Consider the following 23650-nt stretch of genomic DNA (forward strand, 5'->3'; position numbering starts at 1 on the left):
GTACTCTTGTATTCTGAACTAAAGCCCAACCTCAAGCCTCATGTTTCCTGGTACATTTTTTCAAAATTTAAAGTCAATGTGTTTAGCTTTTATAATGGGATATAGATAAGATCTCTTAATTGAAGAATGGTAATTATCTATGTAGAAAGTAATTCCCTTGGATTTTATGGGATATGAATTAGCAAACTAGTCTGTGGGCCAAATCCTGTTTGCTACTTACTTTTATGCAGTCTGTGAGCTAAGAATACTGTTTACATTTTTAAATGATTAAAAAAATCAACAGAAGTATTATATTTTGTGACACATAATGATTATGTGAAATTTAAACATCAGACTACATAAATAAAGTTTTATTGGAACATAGCCATGCTCATTCATTTACCTATTGTCTATGGGTGATTTGTTACTACAATGGCAGAGTTGAGCATTTGTGACAGAGACCATTATATGGTATTCCCATCACTTCACACTACTCCTTGGTGCACTGCAGATCTCAGTGACACAGTTATAACTGAATAGCATTTTGAATGCCTCACATATTGCTGTACTACTGCATTTTAATGGCTTTTTTAAAAAATTTTTTAATTTTTTTTTTTTTTTGAGACAGAGAGAGACAGAGCATGAACGGGGGAGGGGCAGAGAGAGAGGGAGACACAGAATCGGAAACAGGCTCCAGTCTCTGAGCCATCAGCCCAGAGCCCGACGCGGGGCTCGAACTCACGGACCGTGAGATCGTGACCTGAGCTGAAGTCGGACGCTAAACCGACTGAGCCACCCAGGTGCCCCTTAATGGCTTTTTATTATCAGCCTGTGCCTATCATGTCAAAACAAAAAATGGGAGAACAGATTTTGAGTGTTATACTTTTAAAAAATTTTAAAAATTAAAAAAATTTTAATTCCAGTGTAGCTAACATATAGTGTTATGTTAATTTTTGGTGTGCAATATAGTGATTCAACAAATCTGTGTATTACTCAATGGTCATCATGATAAGATGATAAAAATCCACACTGGAGTGTGGATTATTTTGTTATTGAACTAGATGGGAAAATATTGTGTTTATTATGCAATGACAGTATGGCTGTGCTAAAATGATACAATACATGTTGACATTACCAGTGTAAATACTTATCTCAGTATTCCCAACTCACAGGAGAGCACTAGTCAGAAAAATTAGAAAATTTAAATTGGAATACCTCATTACAGCAGACTTTCTTCAAAAAATATGAAAATAAGGATGCAACCAAAATAAGTTCCTGGGTGGTTCATTTGTTAACAGAGCAAGGAAAGTCATTTGCCAGTGAGTGGTGAAATAGTGTCTCACTGTAGCAATTAAGGAAATAGGAAATGTGTCTAGAAAAAATAAACTTGTTTATGTTTGTTAGTCTTTCAGTGAGAACATTTGCTTGAAGAATTAAGAATATTGGGAGCTACATCATTAGTTAATTTAAAAAGATAAATGATTTCAAGTGGTTTTCCCTGTCTCTTGATAAGTTAGCAGGTGTGATCAAAACTGCTCAGTTTTTGTTTACTTGAGGAGTCAATGCCAAGTTTGAAGTTACTGAAGAATTACTCTCTATGAATAGTCTATGTGGATCAACTACAGACAAGAATATGTCTTTTTTCAATTATCTGTCCTAGCCACTAGGACTTTGGTTGTGAGATATGCCTAACTCATAAGCCAGTCAACCTGTGGGACAATGGAAAAGCTAGAGATGGAATTCTAACTTCACAAGTAACTGAGATCTGACTGGTAAAGCTGATCTTCTGAAAGTGATATATACCATATCCCTGGCTCACACCAGCCTTCTGTGCCTTCTTTCTCTTGTTTACTGAAGATCCAGGGACTGGCTTCTTCTATTTTCACTATCTGCTGCCACATATTTGTTGAAGGAGTCCACTCCCCACAAAACATGGCTGAAGATAAGCATATAGGACCTGAATGAGTTATGGTTCTTTAGTTGCAAGCAAAAGTAACCAATTCTGGAAAATTTAAGGAATAAAAGCCCATTATGAGAAGACCATCAAAAGTCTCCCAGAAACAACAAGGCCAAGGACATGAAGAGAAAGCAGGCAACTCTGTGCAGCAGGAACCTGTTGACCATAGCAGATAGCATCCACACTGCATGAATGAACTAGCACTCTCCCTGCATAAATAGACTCCAGAGACTTTTTCTCCACTCCCAACTCCCTGCAAAAAAAAAAAAAAAAAAAAAAAAAAAAAAAAAATATATATATATATATATATATATATATATATATATATATATATTGTCAAAGAAGCTGAGAAAACACTAAATCACTACAAAGTGAAGTGGACCATCTTAAGATATGTTACAACTGGTGGTGTTAAAAATGTATGGATCAGGAAGAGGCTTAGTTGAGCAAATTTACAAAGCTTGTGAAGATTTTAGGTGTTCAAATCATAGGATTATTCATTGTATTTTTCATCAGCAGGTACTTCATGGAAAATATTTGATTCTAATCATATGTTCTTAAACTAATAATGTCAATAATGACCTTCATTTGCTCTCATGGACTTGACCATCATCACTTCCGTGAATTTTTTTTCAAAAACTGAAATTGAATATCTCCACCTGCCCTGTGCAGAGAATTTTGATGGTTTAGAAGTAGTAAAGTTTTCTTGTGTCAGAGCCAAGACTGAAATTTTTCTAAATAATTAGTATTTCCCTCAACCACTGTTACTGAGCACTAAATTCCAAAAGCTTTGGAAACATTAGCATGTGCTAAAGATTTGAATATTTTCCTAATGAATCCAACCTAAAATTACAAGGTAACACAGTGCTTGTATGCAGAATTTATACTGTAGTACAAGTCATTTAGATGACAACTAATGTTATTTGAATCACAGGTAATGTCAGGCTATGTATATACTTTTTATGCCATCAAACATTAAAACATGAAGCAGCATTACCATTCCCACCAAATTTGAAACTGGTATATTTTATTTTCTAAGCTTAAACTACATTTCTAGCAGTGAGTTTTGGACCTCTATCCAAGTATTTTGGCATTTTAAAAATCCATAAAACTATGCAATTGAGGAGTTTCCACCTAACTTTCAGTTAGGAGTGAGGTGTCTGCAGTGTAATGACATGCTAAAAGGCATACAATATAATATTATAAATGCCTTCTAAGCAATAACTGTACTCAATTAAAGTCATGTGCTTATGATTGATATTGATATTTGCAGTACCCATCAATGTGAAAAGACACTTTCAAAGATGAAATAAATTTCATTATATATCTGCTTTAACAAGTGTACATTTACAGTTGTTTGATGATAAGCACTAACTTTGAACCCCAAGGAAGGGAAATATTATTACCCTCAAAATATCCTCAAAATAATATTAATACACTGGTGTTACAATAAATTGTACCCATTTATTATTACAATTTGAATTTTTCAATAAAATATTTGTGAATATTTGTTTTCTCTTTTGTTATGTTAATACCTACATTATACCCATAATTTTGCCTCTTGGTGGCAAAACCTAAAATGTTTATTTTTCCGACCTTCACAGAAAGTGTTTTCTGACTCTTGTAAGGGATGACACCAATTTAACCCATTAGACTGTTTGAATCAACCTTGTCAATCAGTGGAATGATAAATACTGCAGTACTTCCATGTTTCAAGCAGAACTATGGTTTTATCAATTTTGGTTTTGGCTGTTCTCATGTATAGTCTTAGCTCAAGTTCGGTCTTTGATTGAACATATACTGCAATCATGTTAGGTTGTGTTAGGGGAATACTTTTTGTGTGAGTGAATGGTAAAGATTTGGAAATATGGGGGGCGCCTGGGTGGCTCAGTCGGTTGAGCGTCCGACTTCGGCTCAGGTCACGATCTCATGGTTCGTGAGTTCGAGCCCTGCATCAGGCTCTGGGCTGATGGCTCAGAGCCTGGAGCCTGCTTCCGATTCTGTGTCTCCCTCTCCCTCTGCCCCTTCCCCATTCATGCTCTGTCTCTCTCTGTCTCAAAAATAAATAAACATTAAAAAAAATATTTGGAAATATGTAAAATATTGGAAGCTGGTGACATGTTAAAAGGATATTTTGATTAAGGGACACATGCCACACAGAAGAAGGCAGGTGGATTTGTTGGTTGGGGGTAGATTAGGTTGTGTGTTAAGAGATGAATATATTTAATAGAAACTCCTAACATTTGGTTGATTAGGAGCTATCTTCTGTTTAATCTTGAGAAAAACTAATAAAGCTTTGTGTCATGGTATAGAAGGTCATTCATAAATTCTATGCTGCTGCAATTATATTTTAAGAAAGAGATCACAAGAAATGTTTTATTTCTTCAATTTATGTTGCGGTAACAGGGAAAAAGAGATGTCAGAAAAGTTACTTCAGGCAGCTGTACCCCTTTTCCAATTATTTTTTTTAATTAACCCAAATGTCACAATGAATGTGACAGCGTTGGAAATTTATAATTTATACTTTTTTAGGAAGTTAGGTCTCTGTAAGAGTGCTATAAAATTTAGATAATGATGGCCAATGGTTTGAAGATAGAAAAGTTATTGTAGAAGTACCGAAAATTTGTTATTGTCTACAGTGTTTTTGGCTTTTGTTTTGTTAAATACATTAAATCTTTAAAAATTATCTAACTAATGCTTGCAGATGATAAAATCCATAAAATCTTACAAAAAGGGTGTACAGTGAAAATTGAAGCTCTCCTTAAAACATTTTTTTTTTATATTTTATTTATTTGAGAGAGAGAGAGAGAGTGCACACCAGTGTGCGAGTGGGGGAGGAGCAGAAAGAGAGGGAGACAGAATCTGAAGCAGGCTCCAGGTTCTGAGCTGTCAGCACAGACCCCATGCGGGGCTCGAACTCATGGACCGTGAGATCATGACTTGAGCTGAAGTCAGATGTCTAACTGACTGAGCCACCCAGGCGCCCCAAAGTTCTTTTTAAAGATACATTTCTACCTTCTGGTGTTAATTGGTTAAAAAAGTCATGTATTTTTCCAGACTGTAGAGACAGACATACACATGTATATAAATTGTTTTCTTGACTTAAGTGGGCTCATTCTATGCATACTTTTTTTGCATTACCCTCTTTTTAAAATATATACGAAATATTAATAGTGCACAGTGTTTTAATGCTTACATGTAAGAAAGTTTATTTAATGTAGTTATTTATAGATGGGTATTTATTTCTAATTTTTTCTTTTTGCTAAGGGGTGGATACAGATTTTGGTAGGCTGAAACTTACAAAATTGGGATGGGTGTGTATGTGTGTTTGTGACATCTTAAAACTCTAGTGACTTACAAGTGTAAAAGCAAGTGCAGACTCTGGGAAGAGATCTTGCAAGTGTGCTGCCTGTAGGTTAAGTGTTATTAGCATCACAGAGAGTTCACCTTTCGTTATTGTGATTTAAGCAGTGCTTCAACAAATATCTTTGTTTTTATATCTTTGTGTACTTGTTGAACTATATACATTAACTAAATTTTATGAGGTGAAATTACTAATACAGAGGATATTAGTTGTTAAGTCCATACACTCAGGATCTAAGCTGCCTGGACTCTGACATGTTTTTCCAATTACCAGGTCTTTCACCTGGGACAAGATCCTTAATCTCTGTGGCTTAGTCTCTTATATGTAAATGGAGATAATAATGATGTTATAAGAATGTTATGGACTTAAGTACTTATGAAGTGCTTGAAACTATTAGGCGTTTAGTAAATGTTAAGTATTATGTCAGTTTTGTGAATTTTTTTTTTAAGGCAGTGTCATGACATTTAAATGTTTTGAGTCATGTTGTTTAAGTATAACACATTTACTCTAAAGATGTAAAGAATAAGCCATTTGGACTGTTACTAGTGTATTTGTATACAAACATATATAACAATGACATCATGGTAAAGAGTGGTTTGCAAACTATCCTAACAGGTATTATGATATCGGTTCATAAAGTATAATTACTAGAGTGTTTTCCTCTTCACTGGATTTTCACTCCATGTTTTTTTTAGGAGGATGGTTGTAAAGAAGGGAAAATGGTTTCCCCATATAATTCCATTCTTCTAAGATCATTTGTCTTTTCCACTTTGAGTTTACAACTATGAATCTTTAGAGATGTAGAAATATTAAGAAGTTTTGACTTCAAAGACTTACTCAGTTTTGTTTTGTTTTGTTTTTAATTTAGAAAGACTTTTCATAAAGGTCAGTTATGCTAAGGCAGCCAAAAAATTAAAGCCTCGAGAAGAGGTACCAATTTCTTGACATGATCAGGAGCTAGAAAAGGTAGAAACGGCTAATATTATTATTCTCTTCCCTCTGCTCTCCTCATTTCCTAATTCTTATCTCCTTTCTTTCTTCCTTGAGTCTTCTGGCCTTCATTGCTAAATGTAGTAGGTGGTGAATTCTAGCTGACAGAACAGACCTGCCAGGGATCAGAAGTGTTGTTAGTTCTTGTAGGCCTTTGAGTTTCTAGTGCCTTTCCAGCTCTTTAGGGAATCTAGTAAGCTGTGGTAGGTTTCTTTCTTTCTGGTTTAAAGTTGTTATAGCACAGACCAGAATTTGAGGAGAAGAGAAATCAAAAGTACCAACCCATTCTTCTCACAAATGAGCTGACATGTACTAAAAAAATTTAGCCTATATAAAACCTCAAATTTAATTTCTCTTTCAAAGCTTAGGTGATGTTTTTCAGGAGGCTAAAATGATTACTAAAGGAAGTAGAAAATCTTAGCAGATTTGGATTTTAATATACGTACCTTGCTAGAGGTACCAATGATGAATGGGGTCTAAGGTATTTAAACTTGCCGATTCACTGGCTTTCACCTCTTTCCTCCTTTCCTAGCCTGTTTCAGAGTAAAAATAGCAAGTAAAAAGAGGGCAGTGCTAGGGAAACTGATATTCACCACAATCAAATGTCTTCCCTTGTCCAAATGATAAAATACGAAGGAATCAATAATAGAATTTCTCATTTTTTTGCTTCCTTTTTGATATGTAGTGATATTACTACTGTTAAATCACATCCAATCAACATGTATGTACATATTTATGTGTATGCCTATGGACATACTTACTCTTGTACCAAGGATGATAAAAAAATACAAGCTTATATTAATTTCTTATGGAACTGAAAATTTTCACATTTCTGAAAAATTAACATTGTTGGAAATAACATTGTTTTGAAGGGAAAGACTTTTAATTATGCGTGGCTTCTCTATTTTTTATGTAGTGTGCTTGCAGTATTCCATTATTTTACTTGCCCTTAATTGGGAATAATGCATAAATAATAAAAAATGTAACCTGTTCTTGAGTTTTATTTATAATATATTCAATTCTACCTCTGCCTTGGGAGCAACATTATTGTTTTGCACCCACTGTTAACAAAATATTCTTAAAGGTGGAAGGCAAAACTTAAAGTTACTTCCGAGAAAAATGTTTTTTTTTAATGAAACTAATAAAATTGGTTAATAATATAAGGTTACATGTATAGAGAACATGTTATGCTTCAAACTCTGTAATAGTAACTTAAAAATATGCACAGAATCACAAGAACTCTTTAAGTTAGGTGTTAAATTGATTCCTATCTTATTAATGGAGGAAATGGAAGTTTAGAAAAGCTGAGTGAATATTGAAAGTGAGGGTGTCTGGTTCTAGAGCTGTTGTTTGTCACACAAGAATAAGGTGCTTTACAAACTGCAGTAGAGACATAAAGTGGTCAACACAAATACTTCTCTTATTCTGAGGTGGGAAGGTGAAGTAATTAACTTGATGATACAGCTGTTACAAGGAAAGGAGTCAGCCCTGTACTTCCAGTTATGTTCTTTGTCCATTTTCATATTAGATTGTCCTTTTTTCTAAGAGGGCTTTTGCTTGTAATTTGCACTGCAAATTATTTCTTCCCAGTTTGACTTTTGCTTTTGACTTTCTTTATCCTCTCTTTAACTTCCAATATATTTACATTTTCGTAGAGTTGGATTATTTAATATTTTCTTTTGTATATTTTGGATTTCATGTTTTGCTATAAAAAGCTGAAGATAAAGATTTTATGTGATACAATAGCTTTCTGTGTTTTTTTTGGTAGAAATATTTCTAGTCAGGACCAAATGCATTTTATGCAACCAAAAATGATCTGGGCTAAAGTTCATATTAATTTTGTTTATTTAATTGTGTTAATATCTATATGGAAAGTATCCCTAAAGCATTAATATAGTGTATGAAAAGAGAAATAGCTTACTATCCACTTAAATTGCCATTCAGCTAAACCTCACTGTCTCTTCTTTAAAATAAGGATAATACTATCTGATTGGTTGTTGTGAGAAGTAAATGAGAGAATACATGCAAGAAATCCTGGATACCATATACTCAGTGCCTACTAAGTACCAGACATTACATATACATTACTGTATTTGATCCTCAAAACAATGCTTTGAAGCAGGTATTCCTGCCCTCAGATTACAAGTGAGAAAATAGATTTAATGAGCTTATGCAACTTGCTCAGCATCTCTAAAAAGTGGCAGAGCCAGAATGTAAATACATGTTTGTCTGAAAATAAAAACCATGGTCTTTTCACTACACTCTTCCTGAAACATTATCGGTATTTATTTGCTTAAATCCTTTTTTTCTTTTTATTATTTATTATTATTTTTAATGTTTATTCATTTTTGAGAAAGCATGAGCTAGGGAGGGATAGAGAGATTCCCGAACCATGAGATCATGACCTGAGCTGAAGTCGGACGCTTAACTGATTGAGTCACCAGGTGCCCCCAATCCTTTCTTCTTTTTAAATTTTCTGTTTCTGTTTCCCTTTTTTATTAATGACTAAGACTCTCAGACTGTCCGAGAGTACTACTTGTGATTATTGAAATAGTCTTTTCTTCACTGTCCAGTAAGGTTGCCTGCCACTAGCCACATGTGTCTGTTTAGCACTTGAAATATGATTAATGCAACCAAGAAACTGAAATTTTACTTTAATTTACTTTACATTAAATTACATGTGACTACTGCTTTGGACATCACCACCTTAGATGTATGAATGTTTAGTGTGTTTGTATAAAGTGAGTATAATGTATTGTTTAATAATGAGGAAACTGATCATTCTAGGTTGAAAACCTTAGCAGAAGAACTTATGCAGACACAGCAGATGCTTTTAAACAAGGAAGAGGCTGTCCTGGAGCTAGAGAAGAGAATTGAAGAATCTTCTAAGACCTACGAAAAGAAGTCTGAGTACGTAAAACAAAAATAATTTGAAGGAAGAAAACTTAACTGATGTAATTTTACAGAACTCTTCAGTTACATGGTATTATGAACATAAAATTTCTAGAAGCTGAAATTTCATTTTAAGTACAAAACTTTGGATAATTGAGTTACTTTATAGGACTCTGGAAAAATGATTCTGGGTTTTGTCAATATAGTGTCCTGATCAAATGTCTCAATATTTTAACAATTTGAACTATTTTCTGAAAAATCCTGTTAAAAGTTGTCTTTATTCCTCTCATCAGTGTCCACAAGATTCACTGTGAATTCCTTGTTCAGAAAGTGGCAGGTCAATGTTCTCTATAAATTGGCTTCCCCTGTGTTAGAAGGAAACAAACAAACTTACTAGAAAATAGCAATCTGTTTCACTTACGAAAATCCTTCTGAGACTTGCTACGCTGTTTTGTCTTACTGTTGTTGTTTCTTGATGATTTCTGGATCTGTAAATATCCTCCTGGATCCTCTTACTTTACTTGTCTGTGGATACTGTTGTTTTCAATGATTTTAATAATTACGTTTTCTACCATTTTAAAGTTTAAATTTTGATCTATAACTTAAAATTTATAATCTGGCTTTGGTTATTGCTTACATCTCCAACAGGTGTTACTGGTATGGTGTCTCTACTCTCTACTCCTGACTAGAGTATATACATTTCTTGCTATCATACTCTCATAACTGGGTTGGTTTATCAAGATTCTCAAGGAAATTATGATGTGTCGAATTTCTCTGGTCTATAGTTGCACTTTCTACATAACTTCTAAAATATTCTCCACTTTTTTCAAGTCTCTGATCCTCTTATCTCCACCCATCATTGTCAGCAGTTGTATATCCTCTACATTACAGAAAAAAATTAGAATCATCAGGTGGCAACTCTCTTATTTTCTGTGACTAGATATCCATATCTGCTGCGTTTGTACCCATTCTCTGTGCTTACTTCCATAGAGGAACTGTTCCTTTTCTCAAGTCTGTTTCTTGTGCCTCTTTTTGTATCATGTCTTCTCATACTTTCTCAGAAATTTTACATCATTTTTTATATTAGATTTACCTTTTCTTCTCAATTGGATCCAATTTTTGCTTATTTTTTTTATTTTTGTTTATTTATTTAGAGAGAGAGTGCATGTGTGTGCATGTATGGGGAGGGGCAGAGAGAGAGGGAAAGAAAGAATCCCAGACAGGCTCTGTGCTGTTAGCACTTGAACCCCACAAACCATGACCTGAGCCGAAACCAAGAGTTGGACACTTAACTGACTGAGCCACCCAGGTGCCCCAGTGCTCATTTGTTAAATATTCTTAAGTGTTGATTCTTAAAACAATTTCTACATCTCTGCCCACCCCAGATAACCCTTCTATATTTTCCCCCAACTGCCTTTGCCTATTGTTTTCTTAGTCATACTTGTTCTCAGAGTGATTATATTCACTCATTTCTTTAATTCCTACTTAGTTCTCAACCCATATATATCTAGCTTATTCCTTGTCACCACTGAACTAGGTATCTGTAAGATCTCCAATGACTTCTACATTGCTAAATTTAACAAGTATCTTACTTGACATCCTCTCAGTATCTGACTTTGTCAACTACATGTTTTTTGTTTTTTGTTTTTTTTTTTTTTCTGTTGGTGTTTTGGACCAGATCTTTTGCTTCTCTTTGTGGCTACTCCTTTACAAACTCATTCTCCTTCACTAAGCCAGTCTATTTTGGAGTAACTCAAGGAATGGCCTTAGGCTACATTCACTCCCTAGATGGTTTCCTGATGATGACCCACATTTATTACTCTTGCTCAGATTTTTCCCCTGAACTCAATGTCCATGTAGTCAATTACCTACTTGACATAACTCCTTGGATGTCTTAGAAGTAAATTTCCCATGTCTAAGGTTGAATTAACAGTCTCAACACAGAGATGCCTGGGGGGCTCAGTCAGTTGAGTGTCTGATTCTTGATTTCGGCTCAGGTCATGATCCTAGGGTGGTGGGATTGAGCCCCATGTCTGGCTCCGTGTTGAGCATGGAGCCTGCTTGAGATTCTCTCTCTCTCTCTCTCTCTCTCTCTCTCTCTATGTCTTTCTCCTTCTGCCCACCCCCCCCACTTGTGCTCTTTCTCTCTCTCTAAAACAAAACAAGACAAAACAAAACAAAAATTCATATATAAAAAAAATTTGAATACAGCCCAACCCAATTCAACCTAGTTCACTCTTATATTCCTTATTTCAGTGAATGGCAACATAATCTATTTTATTATACACCTTAGAATATTAGGGGCCTACCTCTCCCACTTATACTATAGCTCTTATTACAACTTGGTATTAAATATTATATTAGAATCAATGGGCTTTTTAAAGATGAGAACAGGAAAATTTGAGTTATTCTGGGCATTCCTTTAATATGTTTGGAAAATTTTAGTATTGTGTTAATAGAAGATTCTATTTGGGTTGTAAAAACAAAATGTATCAAACATTATCCATATAAAATTCAAAAAAGAATTATATTTTGCTTTTCTGTCTTTGGGAATAATCTCTTCATTTGTTTACAGATAACCAAGTGGTTCTATTTTTTTATGGTTTTGTAAATACACACATTGTAAATGACTCCTGTTTTAAAATTTAGTAGGTATAGAGAAAGACCATAAGATGGCTGACCCTCTCATTAGCATGTCTACGTTGTTGAAAGAGACAATCTTTAAGGGGTTGTCTTAATCTAGAAATTGTGAGATTCTTTGATTTTTGTTGTTTTCGTGACTCAAATCTTTGACTCTCTTTTCATCTACATAATGAATGTGATCCACTCTCTTACACCTATTTATATTTATCAGGAGATGATAATGGGAGTATAAAGAAAGGAGGCTTAAAGAGTGGTGGATATCTGGGAAATAGCATTTCCTGAGTTCTTACTCTGTTCCACATGTTATGCCAGATGTTTTATATATATTACCACACTGAATGTTAGCTTCACTACTCCTTTTGTGTATTTGCCTGTATTTTCCCTTTAAGACTTAGAGAATTAAAAAATATTATAATTACATATCTAGTCAGTGGTAGAAAACACATGAGTTCTTGACTCTACAGTATCTGTATTTTTGATCACAGCATCTGCTTGATCTTATTCTTTTAATAGTGTTCTTATGAGGGTAAGTTAGAAGAGATAAGTATGTCAAACAATTCAGGGGATGAGTTCTGTTTAGCTCTTTGTTATGGAGTTGTTATTATCAGCTTCATAGCATAATCTTGAAAATGTTAAGCACATTTATATAACTAAGCAGTCATTATGAAATTTCATTAATTTAGATATTAGTAGGGTTGAAGTTTGTCTTTGATTTATATGTTAAAATATTTTGCTGAACGGGGTGCCTGGGTGGCTCAGTTGGTTAAGCATTTGACTCTGATTTTGGCTCAGGTCATGATCTCACTATTCATGAGTTTGAGATTCTTTGTCTCCCTTTCTCTCTGTCCCTTCCCTGTGCTCTGTCTCAAAAATATAAATAAATAAACTTAATTTTTTTTTTTGCTTAGCAAATAACCTGAAAGGGGTTCTAGTGGAAATATTTGCATTTCAGTTTCTTAATAATTCATAAACATTTCCTTCATATATGTGTGTAAATCTACATATATATTTAAATACACTTATATAATTAAAAGCAATTTCAATCCAGTTTTAGAAATAGATTTACAATAATTTTTACTCTGCAATACTTTTTTAGCTTCATATGCTGTTAATTGGAAGTATTAAAAACAATAAGAACCACAGTTCTTCACAAATACTAAAAATATCCTATAAGTTAGATATTTACACTTTTATTTATTTATTTTTTAAACATTTATTTATTTTTGAGACAGAGAGAGACAGAGCATGAACGGGGGAGGGTCAGAGAGAGGGAGACACAGAATCTGAAACAGGCTCCAGGCTCTGAGCCATCAGCACATAGCCTGATGCGGGGCTTGAACTCACGAACCGCAAGATCATGACCTGAGCCGAAGTCGGACGCTCAACCGACTGAGCCACCCAGGCGCCCCGATATTTACACTTTTAAATTATTGCAGTTATACTGAAATTTTACCTAACAGAAAGCATTGTTCGTTCTATTGAAATAATAAGGAACTAAAGTTAAAACCTTTAAATTTGAGTTTAACATAAATGTCTCTAAAACATTTTATAGTAACAGTGGAAAAAATAAATTATATGAGAAATCATTTGATAGCTTTCATTCCTATAATTGAATAATATATAGTGAAAAATAAACTTAAAGAATGGTTTTTATGTGACATTAAATTCACACTAACAAGAGTAGAGTTTTAGCTCATATAAATAATGCAGGTCTCAACTGAAATGTAGTATTGTAGAATTATATTTTAAAAAATAGAGTAAAAGGAATAAAACCAACCACTTGAAATGGTATAATTTTAATACAACACAAAGTGTCACTGTAGTATACATAACTTTACTCATTACTTCTAAAGCATATTTATTCAAATGGAAGTAATATCAATCTTCTCCTGATTTATGACCCTTGACTACTGTATTAGAAAATAGTTTATGGGAAAATACATCATGCATATGTCATTTATGACTCAGGGGCATAAAGAGCAAGTAATATTACTACTGGTTTTAATGCCTGGCTTAACTTCCAAAAAGTGAATGATTATTTGATTTTGTGTTGTTTTGTACTATTATCACTTAATACTTAAAAATACTTTATATGTTATAAAGTCATAACTCTTACAGCTTTGCAGAATCTTTTTTTTTTTATTTTTAAAAATGTTTCTTATTTACTTTTGAGAGTGCATGTGCAAGAGACAGACAGACTCTGAAGCAGGCTCCAGGCTCTGAGTTGTCAGCACAGAGCCCAATGTGGGGCTTGAATCCATTAACCATGAGATCATGATCTGAGCCAAAGTCAGACGCTTAACTGACTGAGACACCTAGGTGCCCCAAAGCCATGCAGAATCTTAAGAGATTATTTGTTTCAACCTCCTTGTCTTTCAAATTATGTAACATCTGAGGCCCAGAAATTTTAAGAGACTTGCAAAATGTCACATCTACCTTACAGTTCAGGTAAGACTTAAGTTATCTAGAGTATTGTATAGTGTGCAAATTCAGGGACCTTTTATTTTTGTCTCCAGATTTAAAAATTATGTATATTACAAACAAAGTTGTCCTACCTAAATAGACAATACATTCAATAACATTTATTGCATGTCTGCTAGGTGCTATGAATACAATGAAGGGTAAGATATTTATTGTCCCATGTCTTATGAAGCTTACACTTTTGTGGAGTAGACTAATATGAACAAGAAATTAACATTATGATAATTGCTATAAAATAAGGAGTTCAGATAAAAGAATAATAGAGGAACACCTACTTAAGATAGGTACTCTGGGGTCTCCCAGAAATTGGCATTTTTACTAGCTTTGAAGGACAGAAGTTGTTCCCCCCCTCTTCCGTGTGACAAATGCATGGAAAGAGTAGTCAGAGATAGGGAGTTAAGTTGAACATGTAAAGGTTCTGATCTCATCTAGGTTTTAAATTTATTTAGGGCTTCCTATTGTGTTATACAATCATTTATTTTTCTATAATTTTTTCTTATAATATGTATAACTTGTTTGCTCAATGGTGTTATAAGCGTAAAAAATCATTAATATTGTCTGGTATAGTGATTACAGTAATACTTTTAAAAAGTAACTATTGAACAAAAGCAAGATGTTTATGTGAAACTATATCATTATACATAAAGCTCAATGAGATTAACTGGAAGTAGCTAATTTTGCTTATTAATTTCATGACCAGACATGTTGATTAAAGACAGTTAGGACTAGGGATGCCTGGGTGGCTCAGTCGGTTAAGCATCCGACTTTGGCTCAGGTCATGATCTGGCATTTCATGAGTTCAGGCCCCACATCGGGCTCTGTGCTGACAGCTCATAGCCTGGAGACTGCTTCGGATTCTGTGTCTCCCCCTCTCTCTGCTCCTCCCCTGCTTGTGCTCTCTCTCTATCAAAAAATGAATAAATGTTTTAAAAAAAATTAAAAAAAAAAGTTATGACTACAGCCATACTATACAGCATCTACCTCCCCACCAAATATCATTGTTTTTCCAAACCACTAAACTAAAACCCATAAATTTATATTTTAACCCTAATTTTTGGTATTAGGATAGTGTCTCAGAATGACTAAGTGATTGCCAATATGATACAAGATAATTATTTGGAACTCCTGAGAGGAGAATAAAAAAGGCCTATCTCTAAATCAGATTATTTAAGAACCCAAGGCATATGAGATGATAAAACCTCACCTAACCAGAGGAAACATGGTGCAGCAGCACTGATATACATTTTAATTAAAGTTTTTATTTTCATATAATTACAGATTGACCTATAGTTGTAAGAATCAATACAGAGAGATCCCATGTACCCTATGCTCACATCTCCCCTATGCTTATATCTCCCCATCTTGCAAAACTATAATATAATATTATAATCCAAATATTGACATTGATACAGTAATGGAACAGAACATTTTCATCATTGCAAGGATCGTTTGTATTGCATTTTTATAGCTACACTGCCTTCCATCTCACACCCTTTTTTTTTTAACTCCTGGCAACTGTCTTCCATTTCTGCAATTTTGTCTTTTCAAGAATGTTATATAAATGGAATCACATTGTATATAACCTTTTGAGATTGCCTTTTTATATTCATCATAATTCATCCAGGCACTTTCATTCCTTTTCATTATTAAGTAGTATTCCGTGGTGTGTATGTTAGTTTTCTAGGGCTCCCATTACAAAGTACCGCATACTTGGTGGCTTAAACAACTTTATTCTTTCATATTCTTTTTTTTTTTCCAAGATAAATGCTTTATTTTTTTTTATTTTTTTTTTATTTTTTCTGAAATTTATTGACAAATTGGTTTCCATACAACACCCAGTGCTCATCCCAAAAGGTGCCCTCCTCAATACCCATCACCCACCCTCTCCTCCCTCCCACCCCCCATCAACCCTCAGTTTGTTCTCAGTTTTTAACAGTCTCTTATGCTTTGGCTCTCTCCCATTCTAACCTCTTTTTTTTTTTTTCCTTCCCCTCCCCCATGGGTTCCTGTTAAGTTTCTCAGGATCCACATAAGAGTGAAACCATATGGTATCTGTCTTTCTCTGTATGGCTTATTTCACTTAGCATCACACTCTCCAGTTCCATCCATGTTGCTACAAAAGGCCATAGTTCATTTTTTCTCATTGCCATGTAATATTCCATTGTGTATATAAACCACAATTTCTTTATCCATTCATCAGTTGATGGACATTTAGGCTCTTTCCATAATTTGGCTATTGTTGAGAGTGCTGCTGTGAACATTGGGGTACAAGTGGCCCTATGCATCAGTGCTCCTGTATCCCTTGGATAAATTCCTAGCAGTGCTATTGCTGGGTCATAGGGTAGGTCTATTTTTAATTTTCTGAGGAACCTCCACACTGCTTTCCAGAGCGGCTGCACCAATTTGCATTCCCACCAACAGTGCAAGAGGGTTCCCGTTTCTCCACATCCTCTCCAGCATCTATAGTCTCCTGATTTGTTCATTTTGGCCACTCTGACTGGCGTGAGGTGATACCTGAGTGTGGTTTTGATTAGTATTTCCCTGATAAGGAGCGACGCTGAACATCTTTTCATGTGCCTGTTGGCCATCCGGATGTCTTCTTGAGAGAAGTGTCTATTCATGTTTTCTGCCCATTTCTTCACTGGGTTATTTGTTTTTTGGGTGTGGAGTTTGGTGAGCTCTTTATAGATTTTGGATACTAGCCCTTTGTCCGATATGTCATTTGCGAATATCTTTTCCCATTCCGTTGGTTGCCTTTTAGTTTTGTTGGTTGTTTCCTTTGCTGTGCAGAAGCTTTTTATCTTCATAAGGTCCCAGTAATTCACTTTTGCTTTTAATTCCCTTGCCTTTGGGGATGTGTCGAGGAAGAGATTGCTACGGCTGAGGTCAGAGAGGTCTTTTCCTGCTTTCTCCTCTAAGGTTTTGATGGTTTCCTGTCTCACATTTAGGTCCTTTATCCATTTTGAGTTTATTTTTGTGAATGGTGTGAGAAAGTGGTCTAGTTTCAACCTTCTGCATGTTGCTGTCCAGTTCTCCCAGCACCATTTGTTAAAGAGGCTGTCTTTTTTCCATTGGATGTTCTTTCCTGCTTTGTCAAAGATGAGTTGGCCATACGTTTGTGGGTCTAGTTCTGGGATTTCTATTCTATTCCATTGGTCTATGTGTCTGTTTTTGTGCCAATACCATGCTGTCTTGATGATGACAGCTTTGTAGTAGAGGCTAAAGTCTGGGATTGTGATGCCTCCTGCTTTGGTCTTCTTCTTCAAAATTCCTTTGGCTATTCGGGGCCTTTTGTGGTTCCATATGAATTTTAGGATTGCTTGTTCTAGTTTCGAGAAGAATGCTGGTGCAATTTTGATTGGGATTGCATTGAATGTGTAGATAGCTTTGGGTAGTATTGACATTTTGACAATATTTATTTTTCCAATCCATGAGCAGGGAATGTCTTTCCATTTCTTTAAATCTTCTTCAATTTCCTTCATAAGCTTTCTGTAGTTTTCAGCATACAGATCCTTTACATCTTTGGTTAGATTTATTCCTAGGTATTTTATGCTTCTTGGTGCAATTGTGAATGGGATCAGTTTCTTTATTTGTCTTTCTGTTGCTTCATTGTTAGTGTATAAGAATGCAACTGATTTCTGTACATTGATTTTGTATCCTGCAACTTTGCTGAATTCCTGTATCAGTTCTAGCAGACTTTTGGTGGAGTCTATCGGATTTTCCATGTATAATATCATGTCATCTGCAAAAAGCGAAAGCTTGACTTCATCTTTACCAATTTTGATGCCTTTGATTTCCTTTTGTTGTCTGATTGCTGATGCTAGAACTTCCAGCACTATGTTAAATAGCAGCGGTGAGAGTGGGAATCCTTGTCGTGTTCCTGATCTCAGGGAAAAAGCTTTCAGTTTTTCCCCGTTGAGGATGATGTTAGCTGTGGGCTTTTCATAAATGGCTTTTATGATCTTTAAGTATGTTCCTTCTATCCCGACTTTCTCAAGGGTTTTTATTAAGAAAGGGTGCTGGATTTTGTCGAAGGCCTTTTCTGCATCGATTGACAGGATCATATGGTTCTTCTCTCTTTTTTTGTTAATGTGATGTATCACGTTAATTGATTTGCGAATGTTGAACCAGCCCTGCATCCCAGGAATGAATCCCACTTGATCATGGTGAATAATTCTTTTTATATGCCGTTGAATTCGATTTGCTAGTATCTTATTGAGAATTTTTGCATCCATATTCATCAGGGATATTGGCCTGTAGTTCTCTTTTTTTACTGGGTCTCTGTCTGGTTTAGGAATCAAAGTAATACTGGCTTCATAGAATGAGTCTGGAAGTTTTCCTTCCCTTTCTATTTCTTGGAATAGCTTGAGAAGGATAGGTATTATCTCTGCTTTAAACGTCTGGTAGAACTCCCCTGGGAAGCCATCTGGTCCTGGACTCTTATTTGTTGGGAGATTTTTGATAACCGATTCAATTTCTTCGCTGGTTATGGGTCTGTTCAAGCTTTCTATTTCCTCCTGATTGAGTTTTGGAAGAGTGTGGGTGTTCAGGAATTTGTCCATTTCTTCCAGGTTGTCCAATTTGTTGGCATATAAGTTTTCATAGTATTCCCTGATAATTGTTTGTATCTCTGAGGGATTGGTTGTAATCATTCCATTTTCATTCATGATTTTATCTATTTGGGTCATCTCCCTTTTCTTTTTGAGAAGCCTGGCTAGAGGTTTGTCAATTTTGTTTATTTTTTCAAAAAACCAACTCTTGGTTTCGTTGATCTGCTCTACAGTTTTTTTAGATTCTATATTGTTTATTTCTGCTCTGATCTTTATTATTTCTCTTCTTCTGCTGGGTTTAGGCTGCCTTTGCTGTTCTGCTTCTAGTTCCTTTAGGTGTGCTGTTAGATTTTGTATTTGGGATTTTTCTTGTTTCTTGAGATAGGCCTGGATTGCAATGTATTTTCCTCTCAGGACTGCCTTCGCTGCGTCCCAAAGCGTTTGGATTGTTGTATTTTCATTTTCGTTTGTTTCCATATATTTTTTAATTTCTTCTCTAATTGCCTGGTTGACCCACTCATTTGTTAGTAGGGTGTTCATTAACCTCCATGCTTTTGGAGGTTTTCCAGACTTTTTTCTGTGGTTGATTTCAAGCTTCATAGCATTGTGGTCTGAAAGTAAGCATGGTATAATTTCAATTCTTGTAAACTTATGAAGGGCTGTTTTGTGACCCAGTATATGATCTATCTTGGAGAATGTTCCATGTGCACTCGAGAAGAAAGTATATTCTGTTGCTTTGGGATGCAGAGTTCTAAATATATCTGTCAAGTCCATCTGATCCAATGTCTCATTCAGGGCCCTTGTTTCTTTATTGACCGTGTGTCTAGATGATCTATCCATTTCTGTAAGTGGTGTATTAAAGTCCCCTGCAATTACCACATTCTTATCAATAAGGTTGCTTATGTTTATGAGTAATTGTTTTATATATTTGGGGGCTCCGGTATTCGGTGCATAGACATTTATAATTGTTAGCTCTTCCTGATGGATAGACCCTGTAACTATTATATAATGTCCTTCTTCATCTCTTGTTACAGCCTTTAATTTAAAGTCTAGTTTGTCTGATATAAGTATGGCTACTCCAGCTTTCTTTTGGCTTCCAGTCGCATGATAAATAGTTCTCCATCCCCTCACTCTCAATCTAAAGGTGTCCTCAGATCTAAAATGAGTCTCTTGTAGACAGCAAATAGATGGGTCTTGTTTTTTTATCCATTCTGATACCCTATGTCTTTTGGTTGGCGCATTTAATCCATTTACATTCAGTGTTATTATAGAAAGATACGGGTTTAGAGTCATTGTGATGTCTGTATGTTTTATGCTTATAGTGATGTCTCTGGGACTTTGTCTCACAGGGTCCCCCTTAGGATCTCTTGTAGGGCTGGTTTAGTGGTGACAAATTCCTTCAGTTTTTGTTTGTTTGGGAAGACCTTTATCTCTCCTTCTATTCTAAATGACAGACTTGCTGGATAAAGGATTCTCGGCTGCATATTTTTTCTGTCTAGCACCCTGAAAATCTCGTGCCAATTCTTTCTGGCCTGCCAAGTTTCAAAAGAGAGATCAGTCACGAGTCTTATAGGTCTCCCTTTATATGTGAGGGCACGTTTACCCCTTTCTGCTTTCAGACTTTTCTCTTTATCCTTGTATTTTGCCAGTTTCACTATGATATGTCGTGCAGAAGATCGATTCAAGTTACGTCTGAAGGGAGTTCTCTGTGCCTCTTGGATTTCAATGCCTTTTTCCTTCCCCAGTTCAGGGAAGTTCTCAGCTATTATTTCTTCAAGTACCCCTTCAGCACCTTTCCCTCTCTCTTCCTCCTCTGGGATACCAATTATGCGTATATTATTTCTTTTTAGTGTATCACTTAATTCTCTAATTTTCCCCTCATACTCCTGGATTTTTTTATCTCTCTTTTTCTCAGCTTCCTCTTTTTCCATAACTATATCTTCTAGTTCACCTATTCTCTCCTCTGCCTCTTCAAGCCGAGCTGTGGTGGTTTCCATTTTGTTATGCATTTCGTTTAAAGCGTTTTTCAGCTCCTCGTGACTGTTCCTTAGTCCCTTGATCTCTGTAGCAAGAGATTCTCTGCTGTCCTGTATACTGTTTTCAAGCCCAGCGATTAATTTTATGACTATTATTCTAAATTCACTTTCTGTTATATTATTTAAATCCTTTTTGATCAGCTCATTAGCTGTTGTTATTTCCTGGAGATTCTTCTGAGGGGAGTTCTTCCGCTTGGTCATTTTGGATAGTCCCTGGCGTGGTGAGGACCTGCAGGGCACTTCCCCTGTGCTGTGGTGTATAACTGGAGTTGGTGGGCCGGGCCACAGTCAGACCTGATGTCTGCCACCAGCCCACCGCTGGGGCCACAGTCAGACTGGTGTGTGCCTTCTATTCCCCTCTCCTAGGGGCGGGATTCACTGTGGGGTGGTGTGGCTCGTCTGGGCTACTTGCACCCTGCCAGGCTTGTGATGCTGGGGATCTGGCGTATTAGCTGGGGTGGGTAGGCAAGGTGCTCGGGGGCAGGAGGGGCAGGCTTAGCTCTCTTCTCCTTAGGTGATCCACTTCAGGAGGGGCCCTGTGGCAGCGGGAGGGAGTCAGATCCGCTGCCGGAGGTTTGGCTCCGCCGAAGCGCAGAGTTGGGTGTTTGCGCAGAGCGAGCAAGTTCCCTGGCAGGAACGGGTTCCCTTTGGGATTTCGGCTGGGGGATGGGCGGGGGAAATGGCGCTGGCGAGCGCCTTTGTTCCCCACCAAACTGAGCTCTGTTGTCAGGGGGCTCAGCAGCTCTCCCTCCCTTTGTCCTCCAGCCTTCCCGCTTTCCGAGCAGAGCTGTTAACTTACGACCTCCCAGAGGCTAAGTCGCGCTTGCTGTCGGAACACAGTCCGCCCGGCCCCTCCGCTTTTGCAAGCCAGACTCGGGGGCTCTGCTTGGCCGGTGAGCCGCCCCTCCGCCCCGGCTCCCTCCCGCCAGTCCGTGGAGCGCGCACCGCCTCGCCGCCCTTCCTACCCTCTTCCGTGGGCCTCTCGTCTGCGTTTGGCTCCGGCGACTCCGTTCTGCTAATCCTCTGGCGGTTTTCTGGGTTATTTAGGCAGGTGTAGATGGAATCTAAGTGATCAGCAGGACGTGCGGTGAGCCCAGCGTCCTCCTAAGCCGCCATCTTGCCGCAACTCCCCAATTCTTTCATATTCTTAAATGAAGTGTTGGCAGACTGGTTTCTTCTGATGGCTCTGAGGAAGAATCTGTTCTTTGCCTCCCTCCTAGCTTCCCTAATAGCTGGCAAACCTAGGCATTCCTTGGTTTATAGAAGCATCACTTCAATCTGCCTCCATCTCCCGGTGGTATTCTGGGTACTCTTCTCAGTATCCAGATTTTCTTCTTTTTACAAGGACACCAGTCATAAGAATTAAAGGCCAAAATCCACTCCAATATCACCTCATCTTAATTAATTACATCTGCAAGAACCCTATTTCCAAATAAGATCACATTTTGAGGTTCTTAAGGTTAGGATTTGAACATCTCTTCTTAGAGGACACAATTCAACTCATTTGTCTAATCATTCACCCTTTGAAGAACATCTGATTTGTTTCCAGGTTTTGACTATTACAAATAAAGATGCTTCAGGAATTCATGTACAGCTTTTTTTGTGAATGTAAGTTTTAATTTTTCTGGGATACCCATGAGTGCAATTGCTGGTTTCCTACTAGCAGTGTGTGCGTGATCATTTTCTCCTCATCCTTGGCAGCATTTGGTGTGGTCGTCTTATTGTATTTGAGCCATTCTAATAGATGTATACTGATACCTCATTTTTTTTATATTGAGACTTTATTTTTTAGAGTAGTTTAACTTTCATAGCAAAATTGAGGGGAAGGTTCAGAGATTTTCCATATATCCTTGACCCTACACATGCATATCCTCCCCCGTTTTCTTTTTTTTTCTTTTTTTTCTTTATTTATTTTTGGGACAGAGAGAGACAGAGCATGAACAGGGGAGGGGCAGAGAGAGAGGGAGACACAGAATCGGAAGCAGGCTCCAGGCTCTGAGCCATCAGCCCAGAGCCTGACGCGGGGCTTGAACTCCCGGACCGCGAGATCGTGACCTGGCTGAAGTCGGACGCTTAACCGACTGTGCCACCCAGGCGCCCCTCCTCCCCCGTTTTCAATATCTCTCCAGAGTGTTATATTTGTTACAATTGATGAACCTACAGTGACACATCATTATCACCCAAAGTCCTTAATTTAAATTACATTTCACTCCTGTCAGTTTGAACAATGTGTAATGACATGTATCCATACTTATGGTATCATACAGCATAATTTTTGCCAGAAAGCCTCTGTGCTCCAGTTATTTATCCCCCTGCCCCAATTCTCAACTGTTGTCAACTGCTGATCTTTTTATTGTCCCCATAGTTTTGCCTTTTCCAGAATGTCATATATTTAGAATCAGACATTATGTAGCCTTTTCAGATTGGCTTCTTTCACTTAGTAATATGCAGTTAAGTTTCCTCCATGTCTTTTTGTAGCTTGGTAGCTCATTTGAGTGCTGAATAATATCCCATTGTCTGGATGAATCACAGTTTATTTATCCATTCACCTACTAAAGGACATCTTGGTTGCTTCCAAGTTTAGGCAATTATGAATAAAGCTGCTCTATGTACATCTGTGTGCAGGCTTTTGTGTGGATGCAAAATTTTAATTCCTTTGAGTAAATAAAGGAGTGTGACGCTTGATCATATGGTAAGAGTATTTTTACTTTTGTAAGTAACTCCCAAACCATCTTTTCGAGTAGCTGCACCATTTTGT

At 36.6% G+C, this 23650-nt stretch overlaps 1 protein-coding gene across 2 annotated transcripts in view; it reads left to right on the forward strand.

The window, feature by feature from the left end:
* Positions 1–23650, forward strand: part of FER (FER tyrosine kinase) — a 435391-nt gene that overhangs the window by 111024 nt on the left and 300717 nt on the right. For both annotated transcript variants that reach the window (XM_047879101.1, XM_047879093.1), the window contains exon 9: positions 9078–9200. In XM_047879101.1, coding sequence (XP_047735057.1) covers positions 9078–9200 — 123 coding nt within the window. The remainder of the gene's footprint in view (positions 1–9077; positions 9201–23650) is intronic.

This window comes from Prionailurus viverrinus, chromosome A1, assembly GCF_022837055.1.
Source record: "Prionailurus viverrinus isolate Anna chromosome A1, UM_Priviv_1.0, whole genome shotgun sequence".
NCBI classification, from domain to species: Eukaryota; Metazoa; Chordata; class Mammalia; order Carnivora; family Felidae; genus Prionailurus; species Prionailurus viverrinus.